This window comes from Bombina bombina, chromosome 6 (assembly GCF_027579735.1).
Source record: "Bombina bombina isolate aBomBom1 chromosome 6, aBomBom1.pri, whole genome shotgun sequence".
NCBI classification, from domain to species: Eukaryota; Metazoa; Chordata; class Amphibia; order Anura; family Bombinatoridae; genus Bombina; species Bombina bombina.
The window spans coordinates 682254091-682277142 of NC_069504.1; the positions used below are offsets into that span (position 1 = coordinate 682254091).

At 35.0% G+C, this 23052-nt stretch overlaps 1 protein-coding gene across 1 annotated transcript in view; it reads right to left on the minus strand.

Annotated features, from left to right (window-relative positions):
* Positions 1-4076: 4076 nt before the first annotated feature.
* SLC4A5 (solute carrier family 4 member 5) overlaps positions 4077-23052 on the minus strand; it is a 121845-nt gene continuing 102869 nt past the window's right edge. Inside the window, exons 18-25 of the mRNA XM_053719377.1 lie at positions 22304-22465; positions 21119-21297; positions 16293-16365; positions 12302-12370; positions 7974-8147; positions 5600-5755; positions 5272-5339; positions 4077-4242 (exon numbers count right to left, since the gene is read on the minus strand). Coding sequence (XP_053575352.1) covers positions 4077-4242; positions 5272-5339; positions 5600-5755; positions 7974-8147; positions 12302-12370; positions 16293-16365; positions 21119-21297; positions 22304-22465 — 1047 coding nt within the window. The remainder of the gene's footprint in view (positions 4243-5271; positions 5340-5599; positions 5756-7973; positions 8148-12301; positions 12371-16292; positions 16366-21118; positions 21298-22303; positions 22466-23052) is intronic.

A 23052-nucleotide genomic window follows, 5' to 3' on the forward strand; every position in this document is an offset into this window, starting at 1 on the left:
TCTCTTGGTATTCTTAGTTTAAATTAAACATAGGTAGGCTCATATGCTAATGTCTAAGCCTTTGAGGGCTGCCTCTTATCACATGCTTTTTAAATCTCTTTTCAACACAAAGAGACAGAAAGTACACGTGGGCCATATAGATAACACTGTGCTCAGACACGGGGGGTTATTTAAGATTTAGCACAAAACAATGCTAAATTTAAGACAATAGATAATAAACAGTCACAGTCATGTGATCAGGGGGCTGGAAGAAGGTTCCTAGATACAAGGTAATCACAGAGGTAAAAAGTACATTAATATAATTGTGTTGGTTATGCAAAACTGGGGAATGGGTAATGAAGGGATTATCTATGTTTTAAAGCAATAACAATTCTATGGTAGACTGTCCCTTTAAGGAAAATAAGCAGGGAAAAGGGAAGGTATAATTTAATGGGAGTACAGGGAATGGAAAAACTAAAGTTTAAATTCCTTATAATTTCTGTAGGAGCCTTTCCACCTTGTGGTATTGCGCATCCAGTCGGCTTAGATAAATGTAGTAACACATTTCTGCAGGGTCGTTGATCCTTATTAGATAGTGATGATCGACTTATATTTGGAAATCTAGTAACTGTGGCATTTGTGGTTTTAGATCGTGAGCAAAAACCCCGGGTCTCCGGGGGAGGTCGCTGCCTATTAGTAAGCCGCCGCTTTAGGCCTGATACGTCCAAATCATGGCTCCAGTTTCATCAAGACACAGTATAGGCTCAAAAATGATCCTTGTTGTATGAAGGAGAGGTATATAGTAATTTTCACTGTGGATGCTGTCATAAGAATCCGTTAATCGGTGAATTTTCAGAAATTCCTCTGGAGCTCTTGAGAATGCCTCCTTTTATATACGCTGTGTGGACATGGCCCCCCCCCCCCCTTATTTTTTTTATTATTATTACTAAAGAGACATGAAACCCAAAAATATTCTTGTGTGATTCAGACCATACCATTTTGGAAAATGTTCCCATTTACTTTGATTATAAAATTTGCTTAATTCCCATGATATTCTGTATTGAAGAGATACCTAGGATCTGGATTACTCCATGGCAGATAATAGGGCTGCCAGCTAGTGCTCTTGCAAATGGATAACTTTCTTGCAAAACTGCTGCCATATAGTGCTACAACAGTGCAACTCTCAGCAGGGCTCTCTACCCATTTTTTCCCAAAAAAGCTACCTTGTGTATTGCCTATGTTTGTAGTGCTGCGGAATCTGTTGGTGCTATACAAATAAATGATAATAATAATTTTAGTAAAATGTCCCTTTAATACATTACTTATATGCCCCTTTTATTTAATTATATTGCTGTTCAGAAATGCTCTAATGTGTAAAACAGATGGTTATAGAGTTGAAAAATGTACATACATTTATTGAAGGCTAGTTTAAAATGTCAGATACATTTATATTGTTTTTAAAAAAAATGTATACTTGGTTACATCTAAAACAAAATCATCAAGAGATACTGGAAAATAAAATCAATTTCAGTTTGTAAATCATTTACAGTATGGCAATTTTGATATATTAACAATATCAAACCTGGCTTTAAGTTTAAAAAACAAAATTATATATAATATTTTAGATCTTTTTTAATTTTATAGGGTAGAAATATATAGGTTTGATTCACAAATACACATAATTACATGTTTTAAATACAACTTGCATCCAAATGGATCTTAAAGGGAAAGTGTACTGTAAATTTTTTTTTCCTATTATTTTTTTTGGTGACTTTTTTATATCAGTTTCAGAGGAAAAATGTATGGGAAAATACCCATTTTGGTTTATATTTGTATATGAAATAGCAGTTTTTGCTCTTTAAAACCACAGCCCATTCAAATGAACTGAGCATACAGGGAGAACAGATCTCATTATCTTATCACTCTGTATAAACACACATTACCTTGTTACCTCTGTCTGAGATAATTGAAAATTAAGAATTTATTACCTGTTTTTCCCACAACGAGGCAAGTGTGATTTTATTTTCTGTTGTACCTTGTTTACAAAGCTTTTCTGTAGCCTTTGCTGCAGTGATGGCATTTTCAATATAGTCATCAGGTTTAACAGGCAAAATCAGCTATTTCACATGACAAAATAAAGGCATTTGTAAACATTTGAATTAATTCCAAAAGGTAAAATCGATCATTGGAACGCAATATAGGGGAGTACATTTTACAGTACACTGTCCCTTTAAATACATCTTTGCAACATTACTCCCCATAATGGTACATAATAAAAGTCTTTATTAAACCAAGACATGAATGGTTATGCAGAATTTGCTTACTATTTTAAAGGGGCACTAAATACTAAATACATTTCATGTACCTCCCTCTAATCATGGCTGCTGCCATTTTGGAACCTAGGTTACACTGCAGGTATCTAACGGAGAGTTGCTGCACTTGTGCAAAGAGGTCAGCACTGGAATGTAGTGAAAGACAATACCATGCTTATAAAATGTATTTAGTGTTAAGTGTCGCTTTAAGACCTTTGCTGTTTTGACATGTTTGTTTAAACCAATAAATTGTACTGTCTATAGTACAAGGCTGAGTAAAGCCATATTACTCATAGTTGGTCACCCGTATGCAGTAGCTGCATTTTAAAAATAACATTTTCAATATACACATGTTTGTTTCTTTATTCTCTGCTTTTGTATACTTACAATGAACTGAACATAAAGAGAATCGTACTCTCCTCAATTCAAGCACAAAACTGATTATCCATCACTGTCCATTTCAGGTACCAATATTTAACTGTCCACAGGAATAGCTGATATCAAAGGAACACTACTATCATCTTGTACTGTGTAATTAAAGGGACATGAAACCCAAAATTGTTCTTCCATGATTCAGATAGAGAATACGATTTTTTAACACCTTTCCAATTTACTTCTATTATTTAATTTGCTTCCTTCTCTTGTTATCCTTTGCTGAAAGGTTTATATAGGCAAGCTCAGTAGCAGCAAAGAACCTAGGTTCTAGCTGTTGATTGGTGGCTGCATATATATATATCGATTGTGATTGGCTCACCCATGTGTTCAGTTAGAAACCATTAGTGTATTGCTGTTCCTTCAACAAATGATACCAAGAGAATGAAACAGATTAGATAATAGAAGTAAATTAGAAAGTTGTTTAAAATTGCATTCTCTATCTGAATTATGAAATACAAAATTGGGGTTTCCCTTTAAGCAATGCCATGTAATTCATTAAAAACCTAACATATATTATTATTTAATTTATATTTAGAGATGCAGTTTATACATTAGTGGTATTATTGCACCTTTTCCCACAACACTCTTCATTACTTGCTGTTGGCAAATGTTTTTGCTCACTAATAAAAGCCCCTGTTTCATACTTTACTTCCTTGGTATCAGCCAATGACAAATGCTATCAGTGTGAGCATTTAAAGAGACATGGAAGTCAAAAGTAAACTTTTATACGTCCAACAGAGTGTATAATTTGGTGTTGTTATAAGAGGTATCTCTTTCTCTTGACTTGCTTTGTTGAAGCTTCGCTTGTTTTCATGAAGGCGTACAGAGCCCCTGAAGCATGCCCTATATGTATAATTATTGTTGCCATATAGTGCTCAAGACTTGAGCTTCATATGATCCCTCCTAGTTATTCTGTCATGGAAAGGAGCTAAGTTTCAATAAAGAAAAAAAGAGGAGAGAAAGAAATACATTGGAAAAAGCTCTATATGGATTCATGAGTTTAATTTTGACTCAAACGTCCCTTTGGGCCAGTCTTACCCATCTCCAGTCCTCAAAACCCTTAACAGGCCAGATATTCATTATATCTTCACAAGAGCTCAGGTGAAATAATCAGCTGGTGAGTGAGCTGATTATTTCACCTGTGCTCTAGTTAAAAATGAATGAATATCTGGACTGTTACGGGTCCTGATGACTGGGATTGAGAACCATTGCTTTAGGCCAATTCCTGTACTGCTTACAATTGAATTTGTTAATGCCTAATAACATATTAAAATATGCAGCCATATTTCTGAATTGGGAATGCTAGAGATCACAGCACAAATACATTCTTGTTCCTTTTATGACTCTGGGTTATAAAGTGGTTTCACTGCCTCGATCTCGAGGGTTCTTTTCCAAATCGGAGTCTTCATATTCTGACTCCATCTCAATCTTCACTTGTGGGACGGTGGTCATTGCGTTTCTGGGGTAGGTAATAGCAGGAGAAGGAGGACAGGATATCTTAAGATGCAGTGTAATGCTGGAAAAGAGAATATTAGAAAAGATAGGCTTAACCAAATGGTACCACTGTATACAGAAAAAAACAAGTAGATGAAAACAACATTATTTTTAAAATATGCATATGTGCATTTGACCATCTTGAATTATCACGCTACCAAATTTAAACCCAATCCCTGCAGTAGTTTTGTTTATAGTCTTATTTGATATTCTAATAGAATACTGCTTTAAAAAAATGTACTTTTGATAGTTTTTTAAAAAAAGAACTACTAAAGTGATTTACTTTAAAATGTTACAGGCTTTTAATATTTGTATTTTATTCAAATTTGTTATTGCGTTTGAAATATCATCCTCTAGAAAGATGAAAAAATATGGCTGCCCAATACATATTCACACTGGCATTTCTAGTTTCTCCAGCTGAATCAGCTTCTAGGTTATTCTAGGTAGCATATTTACTATAGCATACTGATCTCTCTTTTGTATAGTCAATTAGCTGCATTGAAAATTACAGAAACTGGGGAAGTTGGAGAGACCTGTTCGTACATTTTGCCCCAGAAAACCTAAATAATAAGGGAGGTGTTTGCTAAGGGGAAGGAGCTCTTTTAGAGGAGCTATAACGCATGATGAGCCACACAAAGGACACACAAATCCATTTGGGGAGAGAGGAGTCCATTTTTTCCAATTTCAGGTTTTCTACTGTTGACATTAGTAGGGAAGTGGCAGAAAATGGCACCCATTTGTTGTTCTTACTGTATGGAACAATGGATCCAAAGGCATACAATACACAAAGTTTACCCCTCATATAAAAAGGGGGTTACCATTGTTTAAATTAAATTCCTCCTGTTACTGTTGGTAGCAAGTGTTTGCCAAAAGTTAAGCACTTGTGGTGGAGAACATGCCCACTGTTGTAGAGAAGATCTAGCTGGCTGCCAGAAAGTCTGGTAAAATATTCTTATTAATGGACTAAACAGTGTATTTGCTTATCGGAACTTCTGATAAAAATCTATATCCCCTCTGAGTTGTTAGAGAACTTCTATTAAATAGCACCTACCTACGATCCATATCAGATCCATTGGCAGACGAGTCTGAATGCAGTGCCCCTGGGTGGCCACCTCGGTCCTGCAAATGTACAAAGAGATTTGTTTCTTTAACAACCAGAAATCATAAAAAGAGGTTTGAATTGCATAATTGTCTTAGTTCCTAACTCTAGCCACTAATAGTCAAGTTTTTAAAGTTGTCACTATTTTGAATGTCATCTATTAAAGGAGTTGACATTTTTATAAACTGAGGTGCCACAGGTGGTAGCTGTCAAACTGTTTAAAATAATTATTATTGAAGAAATTACTTTTAGACACGCTAAAAACAACACTCTTATTTACCTCATCACTGTCGATTTCTTCTTTATCCTTTTTTTTCTTGCTCTTTTCCTCTTGCTTTTTCTTGTCTTTCTCTGGCAAGATGTCATCCAACCATGCAAGATCGTGCTGGCTAAACACCCAGTCCAACATTTTCCTCACCATTATCAATCCGAGTATCTTAGGAAAACATAATTGTAAATCTAAGTACAACTCTTTTGTTTACTATTAATTAGATCTCCAAAGCCTCTTAAAGCAGCATTTTATCACTTGAACAACACATTGCCAGGATACCCCTATTTGATTTAAACAGTGCATATTGACTAAGACTAAAAAACTGTCCTTCAAGGACAGCAGGATTTAGGGGTCAGAATATTTTAACTGGTTGCTCTTTGCCATGATACCTTCCCACCCTTGTTCTGTACTAATATTTTATTTATTCATTTTACTAATCAATGGTCCCGGGTGCACAACAGCTTTCCCAGTTTCTAGGGAAGCACAACATCTAAATAGTAATATACCACTGCTGTGGTCACAAAGACTGGAATGGATAAATGGTGTCAACACCTGTGACTTCTGGGAAGTTCTGCACTCATTAAAACATACCTGCAATAGTTGTAAAATTGTGTATATACTATGAGACCTAACATTTTTCAAATGCTCTGCTCACATGACACAGGTACTTGTGAGTTATCGGGAAGTTTAAATTAACATTTTAAATTCTTACATTAGCTTGTTAAAAAGAAAAGCTTATTTCTTGAGGATTCCTATTTTGTATGGTTTGTTACTTTAACAATCTATTAAATATACCATATATTTTAAGTAGAAACCAAAGATTAATCTGGTGGGACTGAGACAGTCTAGGGGTGGAACTTCTACAGCCTAGAGGTAGACCCTGATCAATCCATGGAGGGAGTTTTTATGGTCTGGTATAGTGTACTGTAAATTTTTCTCTCATTAAAAGTGTTTCCAATTCTCCAATTTACCTGTTGGAGTGTAATTAATTGCTAACAAATAACTACTTTACCTTTATTTTGACATTTGCAATAACTGTTGTTGCCTTAGTATCCCCCATCTATACTGAAAATGTCTATACTCAAGTATTGGAAATAGAAAAAACTATGTAGTCATAGCCAGTAGAATAAATTACACTCACATTGAGGGTAGAAGAGATAAGTAATACAATGCTAATTTTTAATTGTTCCCTCTAAGTTTTGGGCTTTGGTATACAGAGAGGTAAGATAAGGAATCATTTTTAGTATATAGAAAATGAGAAAATAAATTGTTCACTCTAAGTATTGGGCTTTGGTGTACAGACAGACATAAGATAAGAAATAAATTAGTTTGTATCTAAAGTGATAAAATAAATTGATCTGATTTCCTTTCAAGCTCAGCCCAAAGTAATGGGTTGTGGTGTAAAAGAACAAAATCAGCTATTGCATATAAAAATAAACCCAAAGAAACAATTTCTCATACAATTTATACTATGCTGCTGGTATGACAAGTTATGGTATGACACGTTACTGGAAACACATTATGGGGAAAACAGTAGTACAGTGCTTTTTCCCTTTAAGCACGAGTATTCGAGCACATAAGAAGGGGGCTGGAGGGGCAGTAGGATGGACGTCCCATGTTGGCAATTCTCCTACAAATTGCAAAAGCATCAAAAGGTTTGTTAAATATAATCAATATATAAATATAGGAGTAAAGAAAAAAGTAATAGACCAAAATAACACTTAAACCTTGTATGAAATATGTTTTTACTTCCCTTTATGGAATTGCCTCTGTCTATAAAAGACTATTATTATTTTTTTAAATCCAAAAGGGAAGAGAAATGTGCACAAACGTAACAGGTGGGACAAAGCTGAGAGATTATATCTGTCTGTGCTGTATGTTTTGGTGAACTTTCTATTAGTAACTGAAGAGCTACTACTTTGTCTCGGGCTTTATTTATAAAGCAACCTTTGTCATAGGTCTTTTATGTATTGACTAATAGTATTAATGTCCAATCATTCACTCTTCTGCAAATAATTACCCCCCCCATTATTATTCATATGAACAATATAATATATAAGCTATTATGTGTTTAAATCCATGACCCTGGCTTTTGCTTAGCTCTTCTCAGAACAGGTCAAGCCATGGACTGCTCATACCCAATCCTTGGTCAATCAGCTCTACATTCAACTACAGAGACACGTGCACCGCCACCACACCATTCAATCTTGGGTTACAATAAAAAAATATTGGAAGGTACTTCTTAAACACAGGTCATTCAATCACAATGGTTAAACCACAGATCAATAAATTATATTACTACATTTTAATAATCACGTGAATCCTGTGAATTTGCTTTTCTTAGTAAATGTATTTTTATATTAACTGAAAACATTCTTCTCACCATGACTGGGAAAATAATAGCTGCAACGGTAGACTTGAGGATCCACAGGATAGCAAGGCAGACAATTTGGACAAGAGTAAAGAGATGGACTCTGCGTAAAGGCACATGCCGGAGATATGCGTAGTCAGGCTGGTGCTTTGCTGGCATGAAGAAAAGCTTACACCTGTCCCAGAACTGAGCAGGGATATGACAATATTATATTAATGGTGATACAATTAATATCAATTTAACATTTATAAAAATGACATTGCTTTAATGACTAAACAACATTTTATTGGCTAAGTATTAAAATAAGGTATTATAATAATAGAAAATAACTAAACAATACAAACAAAATAATAAAAAACAACTGACATTTTATTTTAACATTCCAAAAATATATAGTACAGAACTAAAGGAAAAACCATCTGGTCTTTTTTGGAAAGACCAAGTCCCATCAGAAGCTAAACAGTCACAATTACACAGCCAATCCCAGCAGGAGATAATGTGACACACTCTATAGAAAGTCTTATCAAGATCACACTCAACATTTTCGAATTGTGCAAGTTTCCTCCCTGTCTCACCACCAATCTTCAAAGACAGTTAAAAGGACATTACACAGTAAATAAATGTTAGACAACATGATGTATTTGGAGCAAAGTTTGGCCTGAGAATACAATTTCAATATACTCAAAAAAGTCCCTAAAGTTTGTGTGATCTCTCTCCATGCCTGCAAGTTTTTGATCATCAGGCCTTACATTTCCTCCCTCTCTTTTGCAATATCCCAAATCATAAGGAACCCTAACACATTAAAGGGACATGAAACCCAATTTTTTTCTTTCATGATTCAGACAGAGCATGCAATTTTAAACAACTTTCCAATTTACTTCTATTATCTAATTTGCTTCATTCTCTTGATATCCTTTGCTGAAAAAGCATATCTAGGTAGGCTTAGTAGCTGCTGATTGGTGGCTGTACATAGATGCCTTGGTTGATTGGCTCACACATGTGCATTGCTATTTCTTCAACAAAGGCTATCTAAAGAATAGAAATAAATTGGAATGTTGTTTAAAATTGTATTCTCTATCTGAGTCATGAGAGAAAGAAATTGGGTTTAGTGTCCTTTTAGCCCTACTAAACACACAAATAGTCGGGTTAAAGAATCTCCATTATGCAGCCTCTGCCATCCAGAAACAGGTCTAGTGCTTGCATTTCCCCCATTCTTAGGAAAAATATAAACAATAACATTTTTCTAACAATTATTATTTTATAATTATTTTCTTAAATAACATTAACTAATTATGCTTTCCATGGCCATGCTTGGTGCAAAAATTGAGCTCACTAACTCTTCAGATTCAATTAATATATATTTTTTCTCTATGTAGGATGGAAGGAATAAGAAAATAGGAAGAAAAGGTGCTGTTTGGGTTAAATTATTTTTTGGGGGTTGAAGCTTTAATTTATAAAAATAAACAGTTTAAACTGAAAACAATCCAAAGAAAATAATAATAATATTTTTTTATTATTCAGTTTAGCACCAAATGTATTGGGTATTCTTAAAAGATGGACATATAAGTTACTTGCACCACCTAGTGTTCATTTTGCTAAATGCTAGATTCAGAATGAGAGATCTGTTTGAACACTAGACCTCTTCAATTACATATCCAAACGGTAATCAAATTATTATTTTTGAATCTAAAATAAATGTATTTATATGTCTATGAGTAAGGCTGATCTGTAGCTGAAATGTGTAAGACGTTTGTCTAGCTTTTCTTATGCTTGGATGTAATTTTTATTTACACTCCATAATAAAACTTTTTTGAATTATTATACTAGTGTCTCGAGACTCACCTGGTCTTTGTATAAATTATATGTATTTATATGTTTTGTAATGTATTGCTCTAATGTATTGCCCTCTGTAAATGAAGGATAGGTTTTAACAATATATTGTGCTAATTTGCCAGTAAGAAATTATCACAAACTCCCTGCCCCCCCTCCCCCCACATAACAATGTTTACTCCTTTTGACCATCCTACATGTGATACTGTGGAGCACTGATATCAAATCATTGTCTGTTGGTGATATTGAGACCATGACATTATGCTACAGCGCCATAATATTTTATAGCTATAGATTAGATTTATGTGTTCAAATTTTCTGTAAAATCATTTTGAATTAAAATTAATGCATACTCAAATAATATATTCTTATTTACTCAGTTCAAATGAGTTAACAAATACATTTGATGTTTATTTATAACTACTGTGAAATTACATTCCCACATTATTTTTGGAAAAGTTTAGCAGATTATCGGCTGCGCATTTGCTCATTGGTATGGACTATGTTACCATTTTTTTTTTTATGTATGGAAACTAAAGGATTTATTGACCTGTTTCTGATATCTTGTATTCTTTGTTTAAAGAAGATTGACTATTAATACATATATCTAATAGCAGCCTCTTGCACCATCTAGTGTTCACTTTGTTTTATGTTAGAACATTTCAGTTCTGATATATAAACATTACACCACTTACATTATATATTCATGTTACAACATAAATCCACACCACTTTCAAATAATATAGAAGTATAACCTCTATATAGAAGTATTAACCTCTATATAGATGTTTCACCACACACAACTCCATACTTGCCTGTATGAAGAATAATCAAAGAACGATAAAAGTCATATTTGCAATGCAGAGTATTGCATTTTAAATTCAAATATTTTTTTTTAACATATATGTATCAATTGGAAAAAAGGTTCTATCAGCCGTCTAAGGTGTTGGAATAACTCTTACTGTACACACATTGTGCCAACCAGAAAGCATGAAGAAATGACTTCACAGTTCACATGGGTTATGTGCACAATAAGAGATAGCACTAGATCTGTGACTATTCTATTTCTAGACGCATATATTGTAAATATACTCCTTTAGAACTTTGAATCTCAGTGACAATGTCACATTGTCAATACAATTCAAACTCCATTTAATGTCTACAATGTCAGAAAGGACTGAAAAACATTACAAAGCTTTTCAATGTTTTACTGCCCACTTTGCCATCCAAGAGGTCAACTCTAACTTCGATTCCTAACCCTAACTACAATGACAATGTGAATCAATTTCCTAAACCTACCCCCTAACATTAACCCCAACCCTTATCTTAATCATAACCCTAATTCCTAATCCTATCTACTAACAATTGCCCTTTCTCTTAACCTAAAATTAACCCCAACCCCTAACCTTAATCCCAATCCATAACTTTATTACCTAACATTAACCCCAAACCTAAGATAATTCCCAACCCCAATCCCTAACCCTAACCATTATCTTAACCCTAACATTTACTCTACCCCTATTCTTAACCCTAATTACAATCTCCAACCCTAACCTTCAAGATTTCCCCATGCAGATCTCTTCCTGTAACATCCACGCTGCTACATAGTGATTAACATAACAAAGGCTAGTATACAACAGGGACTTCATTTCCTGAATACATCAAATAAGTCATCAATATCTCTGATGCATTACACTGCTCTTCAAACCAGTGATGTTGTGAAATATAAATATATACACACACAATTTTTTTTCTCTTTCTCTCTCTCTCTCTCTCTCTCTCTCTCTCTCTCTCTCTCTCTCTCTCTCTCGATTTTAATATAATTACACCTTTATTGTGACGTTTCTGAGTTAAACACCCCTTCCTCAGGTGTTTAACTCCAAAACATCACAATAAAGGCGCCTGCATGGATATTTTATTGTGGATATTTTTGCCCTTATGTGGAGCTGTTTGGGTTGTTATAGTATTATAAATATTAAACTATGTGTTAAAACCAGAGACATATTTTGGCCCAGGACAGCTAGATATGTGCCTAGGGCAGAAGAATATTGTGGAGCAGCAATTTGGGAGTGGTAGTTATGCAGTACAATACATTCCCACTCCTATAGTCTACAAAAATTTTATTTATTAACTCTATTATTAATAAATGACCACTGGTTTTATAGTGGGGATTCATAACCCCTCTATTTGTACATGAGCTTCAGTTGTGAGAAATATATGAAGTAAATATAAGCTAAACTTGTTGGGGACAGGACAGCAAAAATAAACCCTGCTACTTTGTTAGAAATATATAATAAAATAACCAATCTATAGTAACAAGTTTACATTAGGAGAAAAACAATATAAAAGCAAAGACATGCCCAGTAAATATAATGCAGTGATGTGAAAATGACTATACACAAGCTCCTGTAACATTACATTTTGCTATTAATGTCTTAGAATATTGTATTCCTACACACAAGCCTCATGTCATGAACAAGAAAACAATATGCAGAGCTTAGTTGTCTTACCTGAATTCCGTTAAGTGATGCCACCCCCATGTACAGGAATACTCCATAAAGGACCGGCATGGGAATATACTAGATGAAAATATTATACTTGGTTATTCTTGTAACAGTCTAACATTTTATAAATATATACTGTATGCTTAAACATAGTATTCAAGAAGAGTTTATTCATTTATTTAAATCACACTAAATAGCAGTACAATGGCAGTTATTTCAGTATAATGTTAAAACCTCAGTATGAACCATTATCGTGACATGGGGAAAATATATGGGAAACATCATCTAACCATGTGAGAAAATATTACATCCCCTTGGATGTTACAAAGGACGTCATTGTATTGTTTTAATGAACATGAAAGGCATTTTTTCTTAAAAAACAAAACAAAAAAAATAGTTAAAAAATAGGCTTACAGGTCTTTTTCATGTAAAAAATTCTGAAATGTTCATTAGGGAATCAATCCATTACCAACAAGTTGTCGACATTTCAGCTTAAAGGGACATTAAACAGTTGGGTGCAACTACAGTATCGTGGTTACTACTCACAATGTTATTTTTCCCCTCCTGTAACTGCTGTTCTTTTTAAAGCTGTTCTCTTATTTTAACTTATTACAGAATCCAGTGGATAAAGCTCTGCATTTTATACTGGGAGCTGCCATCTTGTAGCTCACGTATTGTTACATCATGTGATAAAAGCAGTGTTCTTTCACAGATTTGTGATGTTACTGGCTTTTTGACAACTGCACCTTGATCTTCAGTTTAGCTTATATAATAGAGAATGGGAGTGTAACAGTTTTGCAGTTTTTTGCACAGTATAAAAGTTACATAACAAATATAAGCTCCAAAATCAAATATAAGCTCCAAAATGGCGGTGCCCAGTGTGAAGATGCAGAGCTTCACTAATACTTGTAAGGGGATAAAATAAGACAATGACTTTGGAAACAGCTGCAGGCACAGGCGGAAAACCAATAGCATTGTGAGTAGTAACCATTCTATTGTACTACAACATATAAGCCTTTATCAAGACATGCAACTTCTGTACAAATTATTTTCCTTCTAGTTTTAATATCAGTTTCACAAACTTTAATGCAAAGTGAAATAAAAAGTCTTATTAAAATTGTTCTTTACTTCTTTTGAAAATGTCTTCATTGCTTTTCTGTCAAAAAGGTTAATTAACCTTTAAAGGAACATTCCAATGGGAAATAAAATGCTCTAATTTGCTACACAATTTTATGTTAATACAAATGTCTTTGCAAACTGAGGGCTAGATCACAAGTGAAGCTCTAAATTATTGTGCGCCCGCAAACAAATTTGCCCGTTTGCAAGCGTGCAATAATTAACCAGCCATTACAAGTGGTTAATTTTCTAAAAGTGTCCCAGTGTGTACCATTTTTAAATAAAAAAATAACTGCACTAAGCAGTTTTTGTGGTCTAAAGTTGGTAGGAGTGGGGTGTTAGAAAAAAAAAAACGGCACTGAAAAGGGTCTTTACATTGCGGTCTATGGGAACTGTGTGTTCCCATAGACTGTAATGTAAATAAATACGTATATGACTATATACAGTACATATATATTTATGTGTTAGAAAAGGGGAGCTTCTTACCCCTTTGTTGCGTGAGATTCTGATGCCGTCTCTGATGCGCAATGTTTCATAGCAATGCGAACACAACCTCACATTTGCATTGCGATTTACTTGTAATACCAGCGCACATTATCGTGCACTGGTATTACAAAGTGGAGCTCTAATATCACTTGCAAGCAAGTGATATTTAGCGCTCCACTTGTAATCTAGCCCTGTGTGTTTAACCCATGTAAAAGGATTAAACACATAATTCTTGAAGCCACAACATATTGTAGCTTCTAAGCAAGACACTGTCAGTGAGCTAATTAGAAGCAATCTATGAATGAAGCTGCCAATGACTAGCTGTGCCCTGCTCAGAAGCTGCAATCAGTTGTATTATAGTGCATGTGATTTATCCCAAAGACTTTTAGGTATTTATGTGTAGTGTGATAGGAGCGCCTAAAGGTGGATTCCTGCTGCTAAAAAAGTTCTTCCCTCAAAGAGAACTAAATGGTGGATAAGAAGAAAAATGGGGTTTATTTAGCAGCACTAAAAAAAGCTAGGAAATGATGATACCAATCTAATTTATGTTTTATACAATCTAGTTTATTTAAAAATTCTTATAACACATAAAAACAACAGCAAATGCTATTCCTAATTAATAAAGGGACGTCTCCCTTATACAACACTTATAAAAACAGACTAGAACCATATATTGATAAACCCTATAATTCCAGGTATAAAGGAATTAATATTAAGCCCAGAAGGGTGAAACGCGTTGAATGGGACCTGCTACACTCTACTAAACTTCATTTACCACTGTCACAAAGCTGTGTGACCCTGCAACTTTAAACTTTTCTCCTGACCCTGCAAGTTAAAATCTACCTTTGGTAACTTCAGGGAATACGGTGTTACTGCTAAACACTGACCAAAGATTTCTTCAAACCTTAAGAAGTCTGAGGGAACCCAGATGAAAACAATATTTGGGCTATAAGAAGAAAGGAAAACAAAAAAAAGGATAACTACATCACCAGAACGGATCATCACCCCTGACCTCTGAATCAAAGAGAAGGTCAGGTGACTTATCAGAAGCACCAGGAACAAACAGTCTGTGAATCCCTCACAGTGAAGAATATCAGCGGTTGCAACCAGGACAGATTAAGGTACCTCTACACTAATTTGCACTACGTTTTTTAAAACACGCAAACACAACTTTAAAGACATCAAGGTATTCATCTGTTAAATTAACCATTTCCATTAACCACGATTGCTTTGGAACCTAAATCAGAATAACGGCTGTTTTTTGCCTTTTTAACTATCCAGCACACCTGAGCCAATTATATGTCCAAGGAAAGTAACTGTGTAACTTTATAACGGTATTTGTTACTGAAGAACTGTAAAGCTGTTAGGATTGATACATTTGTGCCTTTTAAATATTCAATTCACCATTTATCTTAGAAATTTGTTGCTTGCCATATGTTATCTATAGAATTAATTCCTTTATACCTGGAATTCTAGGGTTTATCAATATATGGTTCTAGTCTGTTTTTATAAGTGTTGTATAAGGGAGACGTCCCTTTATTAATTAGGAATAGCATTTGCTGTTGTTTTTATGTGTTATAAGAATTTTTAAATAAACTAGATTGTATAAAACATAAATTAGATTGGTATCATCATTTCCTAGCTTTTTTTAGCGCTGCTAAATAAACCCCATTTTTTCTATTTATTCCAAAAACCACTTCCTCTTTTTTGAAACATTTTTGAAAACCTGATATTAAAGGCATAAGAAAGATACAATTAAACAGTCATAATTCAGATCTAGCATGTGATTTTAAGAAACTTAATTCACTTTTATTTTCAAACGTTCTTTGTACCTTTTGTAGAAAATGTTTGTATATATCCTACACTACTGTGAGCTAGCTGATGATTGGTGGCTTTACACATTTTTCTCTTGTAATTGGCTCACCAGATTTGTTCAGCTAGCTCCCAGTAGTGTATTGCTAGTCTGGAGCTGACTTTAACTATGTGTTTAATCCATTTTCAGGCCCAAGCATATCTAGATAGGCTCAGTAGCTTCTAATTGGTGGCTGCACATAGATGTCTCATGTGATTGGCTCACTCGTGTGCATTGCTATTTCTTTAACAATTGATATCTAAAGAATGAAGCAAATTAGATAATAGAAGTAAATTGGAATGTTGTTTAAAATTGTATTCTCTGTCTAAATCATGAAATATTTTTTGGGGTTTAATGTCCCTTTAAAGCTCTTTCACCTCCATGACTTTAATAGAAGCTTTTATGTCTATTTAATTTGCATATGCTTGATATTTTTTATACTAGTTTAATGCCCCTTTGAATTTCATTGGTAACAGCAAAATAGATGTAGAGTTTGAAGTTGAAAGCAGAGATAAAAATATTTCTTAATTATGATGATTGTACCTTAAGAACAGGAGCCAGGAACACCGAGATCCCAGTAAGAACAAATACTATAATTCCAGTAACTCTTTGTTCCCTGTTAAGATATAAAATATATATATTTGTCTTATGGAATATTTACACACAATGTTGCACTGAGAGGGGAAATATTCATGTACACAAACATCTGCATATTCATATTTATAGGTTTTAAGAGTTTTGATAATATCTTAAAATTAAATAATGAGGTTTAGAATATAGTGACAGTAATATCGGTGTGTTGGTCCATTAAAAGGTGTCACAATCTACATTTACTGTGGGATCAATAAAGCAACAACATTTTAGTTAATATATATATATATATATATATATATATATATATATATATATATATATATATAAATGTATATATATATATATATATATATATATATATGTGTGTGTGTGTGTGTGTTAATATAGGTTGAAAAAGTCCATCAAGTTCAAGCTTTCACACATTCCTGTCATAACTGTTAAAAAAAATTAAAAAAAATTGAAGCGATTTCCAATGGTGTGTCAAATGGAAAAAAAAATCCTTCTAAGAGGCAATCAGATTTCTCCTTGTATCAACAAGCTACTATACTGTCAATGCTAACTGTTATATCCCTGTATATGATGTTTTGCCAATAAAGCATCTAGATCTTGTTTTTAAAAGCATCTACTGAATTTGTTGAAACAACAATATCAGGCAGATAACTCTGCATGCTCGTTTAATTAAACTTATATACTCGAGTCCCCTGCATGCCCCTGCCAAGAGCAGGTTTTTTTTTTCTAACAATGATATTTAGGCCATTTGTCCAATCCTAAGCATTGCTGCACGTAGATTGAATTCAATGAGCGCACCCTCCTGAGGCTAAGGAAGGAGGAGTTGTAAGTAATGAATCAAATCTCATTCTCTTTTAGTGCAACCTTGCCATCAGGAGTGCACACACATTCATTCCAATCTGCCGTGCGGCAACGCTTAGGATTGGATGAGTGACCTAAACATCATCGTAAGATAAAACACGGTATTGAAGGGGCAGGCAGGGGATTAAGAGAATGTGAATATAATTAAATAATATAAAATACTTATGTAAATTTTTACAACATAAAAAGCATGTCTGTTTATATTTAATAATGATCTAACATACGGCTAGATTACAAGTTTTGCGGCAAGAGCTGTTCGGTACTAACTTGCAAGTTATTTCCACCGCTCACCTCCCTACAGCGCTGCTATTACAGGTTTTCATAAACCCGGCGTTAGCAGGCAATATTGCAGCGTTGAGCAAAATTAAGCTTCATACCGCACTCAAATACCAGCGCTGCTTTGAGCTGATTTTATGTGCTCGTGCACGATTTCCCCATAGACATCAATGGGGAGAGCCGGCTAAAAAAAAAGCCTAACACCTGCAATAAAGGAGCGTAAAGCCCCATTGATTCCTATGTGGAAATAAAAGTTATGTTTACACCTAACACCCTAACATAAACCCCGAGTCTAAACACCCCTAATCTGCCACCCCTGACATCGCCGCCACCTACATTACACTTATTAACCCCTTAGCTGCCGTCCCCGACATCGCCACCACCTGCATTACACTTATTAACCCCTAATCTGCCGCCCCCAACGTCGCCACCACCTACCTACACTTATTAACCCCTAATCTGCCGCCCCAATGTGGCCGCCACCTACCTACACTTATTAACCCCTAATCTGCCGCCCCTAACATCGCCGCCACCTACCTAAATTTATTGACCCCTAATCTGCCGCCCCCAACGTCGCCGCCACTATACTAAAGTTATAAACCCCTAAACCTAACCCTAAGTCTAACCCTAACACCCACTAACTTTAATATAATTAAAATAAATCCAAATAAAAATTACTATCATTAACTAAATAATTCCTATTTAAAACTAAATACTTACCTATAAAATAAACCCTAAGCTAGCTACAATATAACTAATAGTTACATTGTAGCTATTTTAGGCTTTATTTTTATTTCACAGGCAAGTTTGTATTTATTTTAACTAGGTAGACTAGTTAGTAAATAGTTATGAACTATTTACTAACTACCTAGCTAAAATAAATACAAATTTACCTGTAAAATAAAACCTAACCTGTCTTACACTAACACCTAACCTTACACTACAATTAAATAAATTACATTAATTAAATACAATTAACTAAATTACAAAAACAAACAAACACTAAATTACACAAAAGAAAAAAGAAATTATCAAATATTTAAACTAATTACACCTAATCTAATAGCCCTATCAAAATAAAAAAGCCCCCCAAAATAAAAAAAACCCTAGCCTACAATAAACTACCAATGGCCCTTAAAAGGGCCTTTTGCAGGGCATTGCGCCAAAGAAATCAGCTCTTTAACCTGTAAAAAAAAATACAAACAACCCCTCAACAGTAAAACCCACCGCCCACACAACCAAACCACCAAATAAAATCCTATCTAAAAAACCTAAGCTCCCCATTGCCCTGAAAAGGGCATTTGTATGGGCATTGCCCTTAAAAGGGCATTTAGCTCTTTTTTTGCCCAAACCCTAACCTAAAAATAAAACCCACCCAATAAACCCTTAAAAAAACCTAACACTAACCCCCGAAGATCCACTTACAGTTTTTGAAGACCGGACATCCATCCTCAACGAAGCGGCAGAAGTCCTCAGCGAAGCCGGCAGAAGTCTTCATCCAAACGGGCCGAAGTCTTTATCCAAGCCGGCAGAAGTCTTCATCCAGACGGCATCTTCTATCTTCATCCATCCGACGCGGAGCGGCTCTAACTTCAAGACATCCGGCGCGGAGCATCCTCTTCTGACGACGGCTAACAAAGAATTTAGATTCCTTTAAGGGATGTCATCCAAGATGGCGTCTCTTGAATTCCGATTGGAATTAAAGGTGAAAAAATCTTATTGGCTGATGCAATCAGCCAATAGGATTGAGCTTCAATCCTATTGGCTGATCCAATCAGTCAAAAGGATTGAGCTCGCATCAGCCAACAGGATTTTTTCACCTTTAATTCCGATTGGCTGATAGAATTCTATCAGCCAATCAGAATTCAAGGGACGCCATCTTGGATGACGTTCCTTAAAGGAACCTTCATTCTTCGTTAGCCGTCATCAGAAGAGGATGATCCGCGCCAGATGTCTTGAAGATGGAGCTGCTCCGCACCGGATGGATGAAGATAGAATATTCCGTCTGAATGAAGACTTCGGCCCGCTTGGATGAAGACTTCTGCCGGCTTTGCTGAGGACTTCTGCCGCTTCATTGAGGATGGATGTCCGGTCTTCAAAAACTGTAAGTGGATCTTCGGGGGTTAGTGTTAGGTTTTTTTAAGGGTTTATTAGGTGGGTTTTATTTTTAGGTTAGGGTTTGGGCAGAAAAAGAGCTAAATGCCATTTTAAGGGCAATGCCCATACAAATGCCCTTTTCAGGGCAATGGGGAGCTTAGTTTTTTTAGATAGGATTTTATTTGGGAGTTTAATTGTGTGGGTGGTGGGTTTTACTGTTGAGGGGTTGTTTGTATTATTTTTTACAGGTAAAAGAGCTGATTTCTTTGGGGCAATGCCCTGCAAAAGGCCCTTTTAAGGGCCAATGGTAGTTTATTGTAGGCTAGGTTTTTTTTATTTTGGGGGGGGCTTTTTTATTTTGATAGCGCTATTAGATTAGGTGTAATTAGTTTAAATATTTGATAATTTATTTTTTATATTGTGTAATTTAGTGAGGTTTTTTGTAATTTAGTTAATTGTATTTAATTAATGTAATTTATTTAATTGTAGTGTAAGGTTAGGTGTTAGTGTAAGACAGGTTAGGTTTAATTTTACAGGTAAATTTGTATTTATTTTAGCTAGGTAGTTAGTAAATAGTTAATAACTATTTACTAACTAGTCTACCTAGTTAAAATAAATACAAACTTAGCTGTGAAATAAAAAACTATTAGTTATATTGTAGCTAGCTTAGGGTTTATTTTATAGGTAAGTATTTAGTTTTAAATTGGAATTATTTAGTTAATGATAGTAATTTTTATTTTATTTAGATCTATTTTAATTATGTTAAAGTCAGTGGGTGTTAGGGTTAGGGTTAGGTTTAGTGGTTAATAACTTTAGTATAGTGGCGGCGATTTTGGGGGCAGCAGATTAGGGGTTAATAACAGTAATGTAGGTTGCGGCGATGTTAGGGACAGCAGATTAGGGGTTAATAATATTTAACTAGTGTTTACGATGCGGGAGTGCGGTGGATGAGGGGTTAATATATTTATTATAGTGGCAGCGATGTCCGGAGCGGCAGATTAGGGGTTAATAATTTAATTTTAGTGTTTGTGATGTGTACTAGTGTACTTTTTAGCACTTTAGTTATGAGTTTTATGTTACGGCGTTGTAGCATAAAACCCATAACTACTGACTTTCAGTTTACGCTACGGATCTTGACGGTATAGGCTGTAGCGCTCACTTTTTGGCCTCCCAGGCAAACTCGTAATACCGGCGCTTTGGAAGTCTTTTTAAAAGCTGCAGTAGTTACGTTGCATTCCGGCCAAAAAAGTATGCGGTACACCTATACCTGCAAGACTCGTAATACCAGCGGTAGTGAAAAAGAGCCATAACAATGCATTTTCACTCATACCGCAAAACTCGCAATCTAGCCGATAATATATAAAGCAATCCTTAATACTTTACCATCACTTTAAGTTGTCATTTCTTCAGTACTATTACAGACATTTCCACATCAAAAAATAATATCTTATCCTCTTTCATGTATAGAGCTAAATGAGAGAATTAAAATGTATCAGGTTGTCTTTTATTGACATTAGTCCCCAATTACTTACCGAACCCCCAAAAACTGAGGCTGCTCCCCAGGTGCACTTGTTTCTGTCTCCATCTTTAAGCTGTCGATGTGAGCAATGGAGATGACAGTTGCTGCTACATACCAAGGTAACCCCATAAAGGAGCAAACGGCCAACAGAATCCCAACCCAGAAGAGGTCCAGGTGGTACCCACAGCCTTTCTGTCAGAGACAGGAGAAGTTGTTAGCCTTTCTTGCCTTTATTTTTACCTTCTTCCTTAACAAATCTCATTTTCCTTCTCTCCTCATTTCACATTTTTCAGGTTCCACTCTGTGCTTTAACCTTTCTGTAACTTAAAGGGACATGAAACCCAAAACATTTATTTCATGATTCAGATAGAGAATACAATTTTAAACAACTTTCCAATTTGCTTTAATTAACTTATTTGTTTCAATCTCTTGATATAATTTGTTGAAAAGCATATCTAGATAGGCTCCGTAGCTGCTGATTGGTGGTTGCACATAGATGCCTTGTGTGATTGGCTCACCCATGTGCATTGCTATTCTTCAACAAAGGATATCTAAAGAATGAAGCAAATTAGATAATAGACGTAAATTGGAATGTTGTTTAAAATTGTTTTCTCTATCTTAATCATGAAAGAAATTTTTTGGGGTTCATGTCCCTTTAATATTCCACAGTCTGTTTCTCAGTTCCTCTCACTCTCCCGGTGAATATTTTTTACATTTTCTGTCCTTCTCTCCTATCCCACTAGCTCATAATTATATCTTTCTCAGTATCCTTACTCTGTTGTTTTTTCAAATCCCATACCTCTTCACCTTTCTCTTACAAGCTTTCTTCTGATTCTTCCATTACTTCTAACTCTCCTTGATTTTTCACCCCTTTACTTCCCCACTGTTGCTCTTGCTTGTTTTATGATCATGTGATATTTAAAGTATGGCAATTAACATTTGGTAATCCGAATACTAACAGGTAAAACCTATCAGGTGTTATAGATGTGAACTGATTACTGTGACTGAGCCCTTCAGTAGCTCATCTCTACTATGAGTTCTTTAGAAGGGATAAGCAGGGTTACTTATATGCTTTGGGGAATGGCTTTGAATATTTCAATCACTGACTGAGTATGGTATTCTTCCCCAGTTCCTTTAATGGATCAAGTCACATTTTATAATGCCAAGCTAACAGACATCTTGAACCATGATCACGTACCCTTAACTTGTTCTCTTTTCTGTTGACTATTACAGCTGTAATTTGTTGATCCATAAAAATCAGAATTGTCACCAACAGTGCTGGAAGCGCGCTGGCTAGGTAAATCCACCAAGGGTTCTTACCAAAAGGGAATACAAACCATCCACGATCAGGGCGTGTCGGCTGTTGGAGAAGGAAAAAAATGAGCATAATGAATGTTACTCTGGTACCATGTTGTTAAAAATGTGAATATGGTAATCGCATTATTCAACTTAAAGGGGCAGTATACTATAAAATAGTTTTCCCCTTAATGTGTTTCAAATGACTTGTTTTACCAGTTGCAGAGTATAAAATGTATGAGATTTGCTTTTTAATGCTTATTTGTGTATATGAATGAGCTGATTTTGTGTTTTGAAGCCACAACCTAATAAAATGGGTTGTGCTTGTAGGTATAATCAGATCTCATTACTTTATCACTATGGGGCCTATTTATCAAGCCGTCAACTGCAAATACGCTGGAATTCCACAGCGTAATTGTGGAGAGCCTGATTCCCCTTATTTATCAAAGCCTACAGACTGGCAAAAGTTGAAATTTGAAATTTGTGACGTAACATACGATCCACCGGTCTCAGTCCGACACAGATCGATGCTTACATCATTGCAGATGTTCCGAATGCAAATTCGGCACTATCTGACTACTTTTGCTAGTTAACAAATATCTACCAGGTATGCTCACCACTATTCTGGCCCAGCGTACCTGGTTTTCAAAC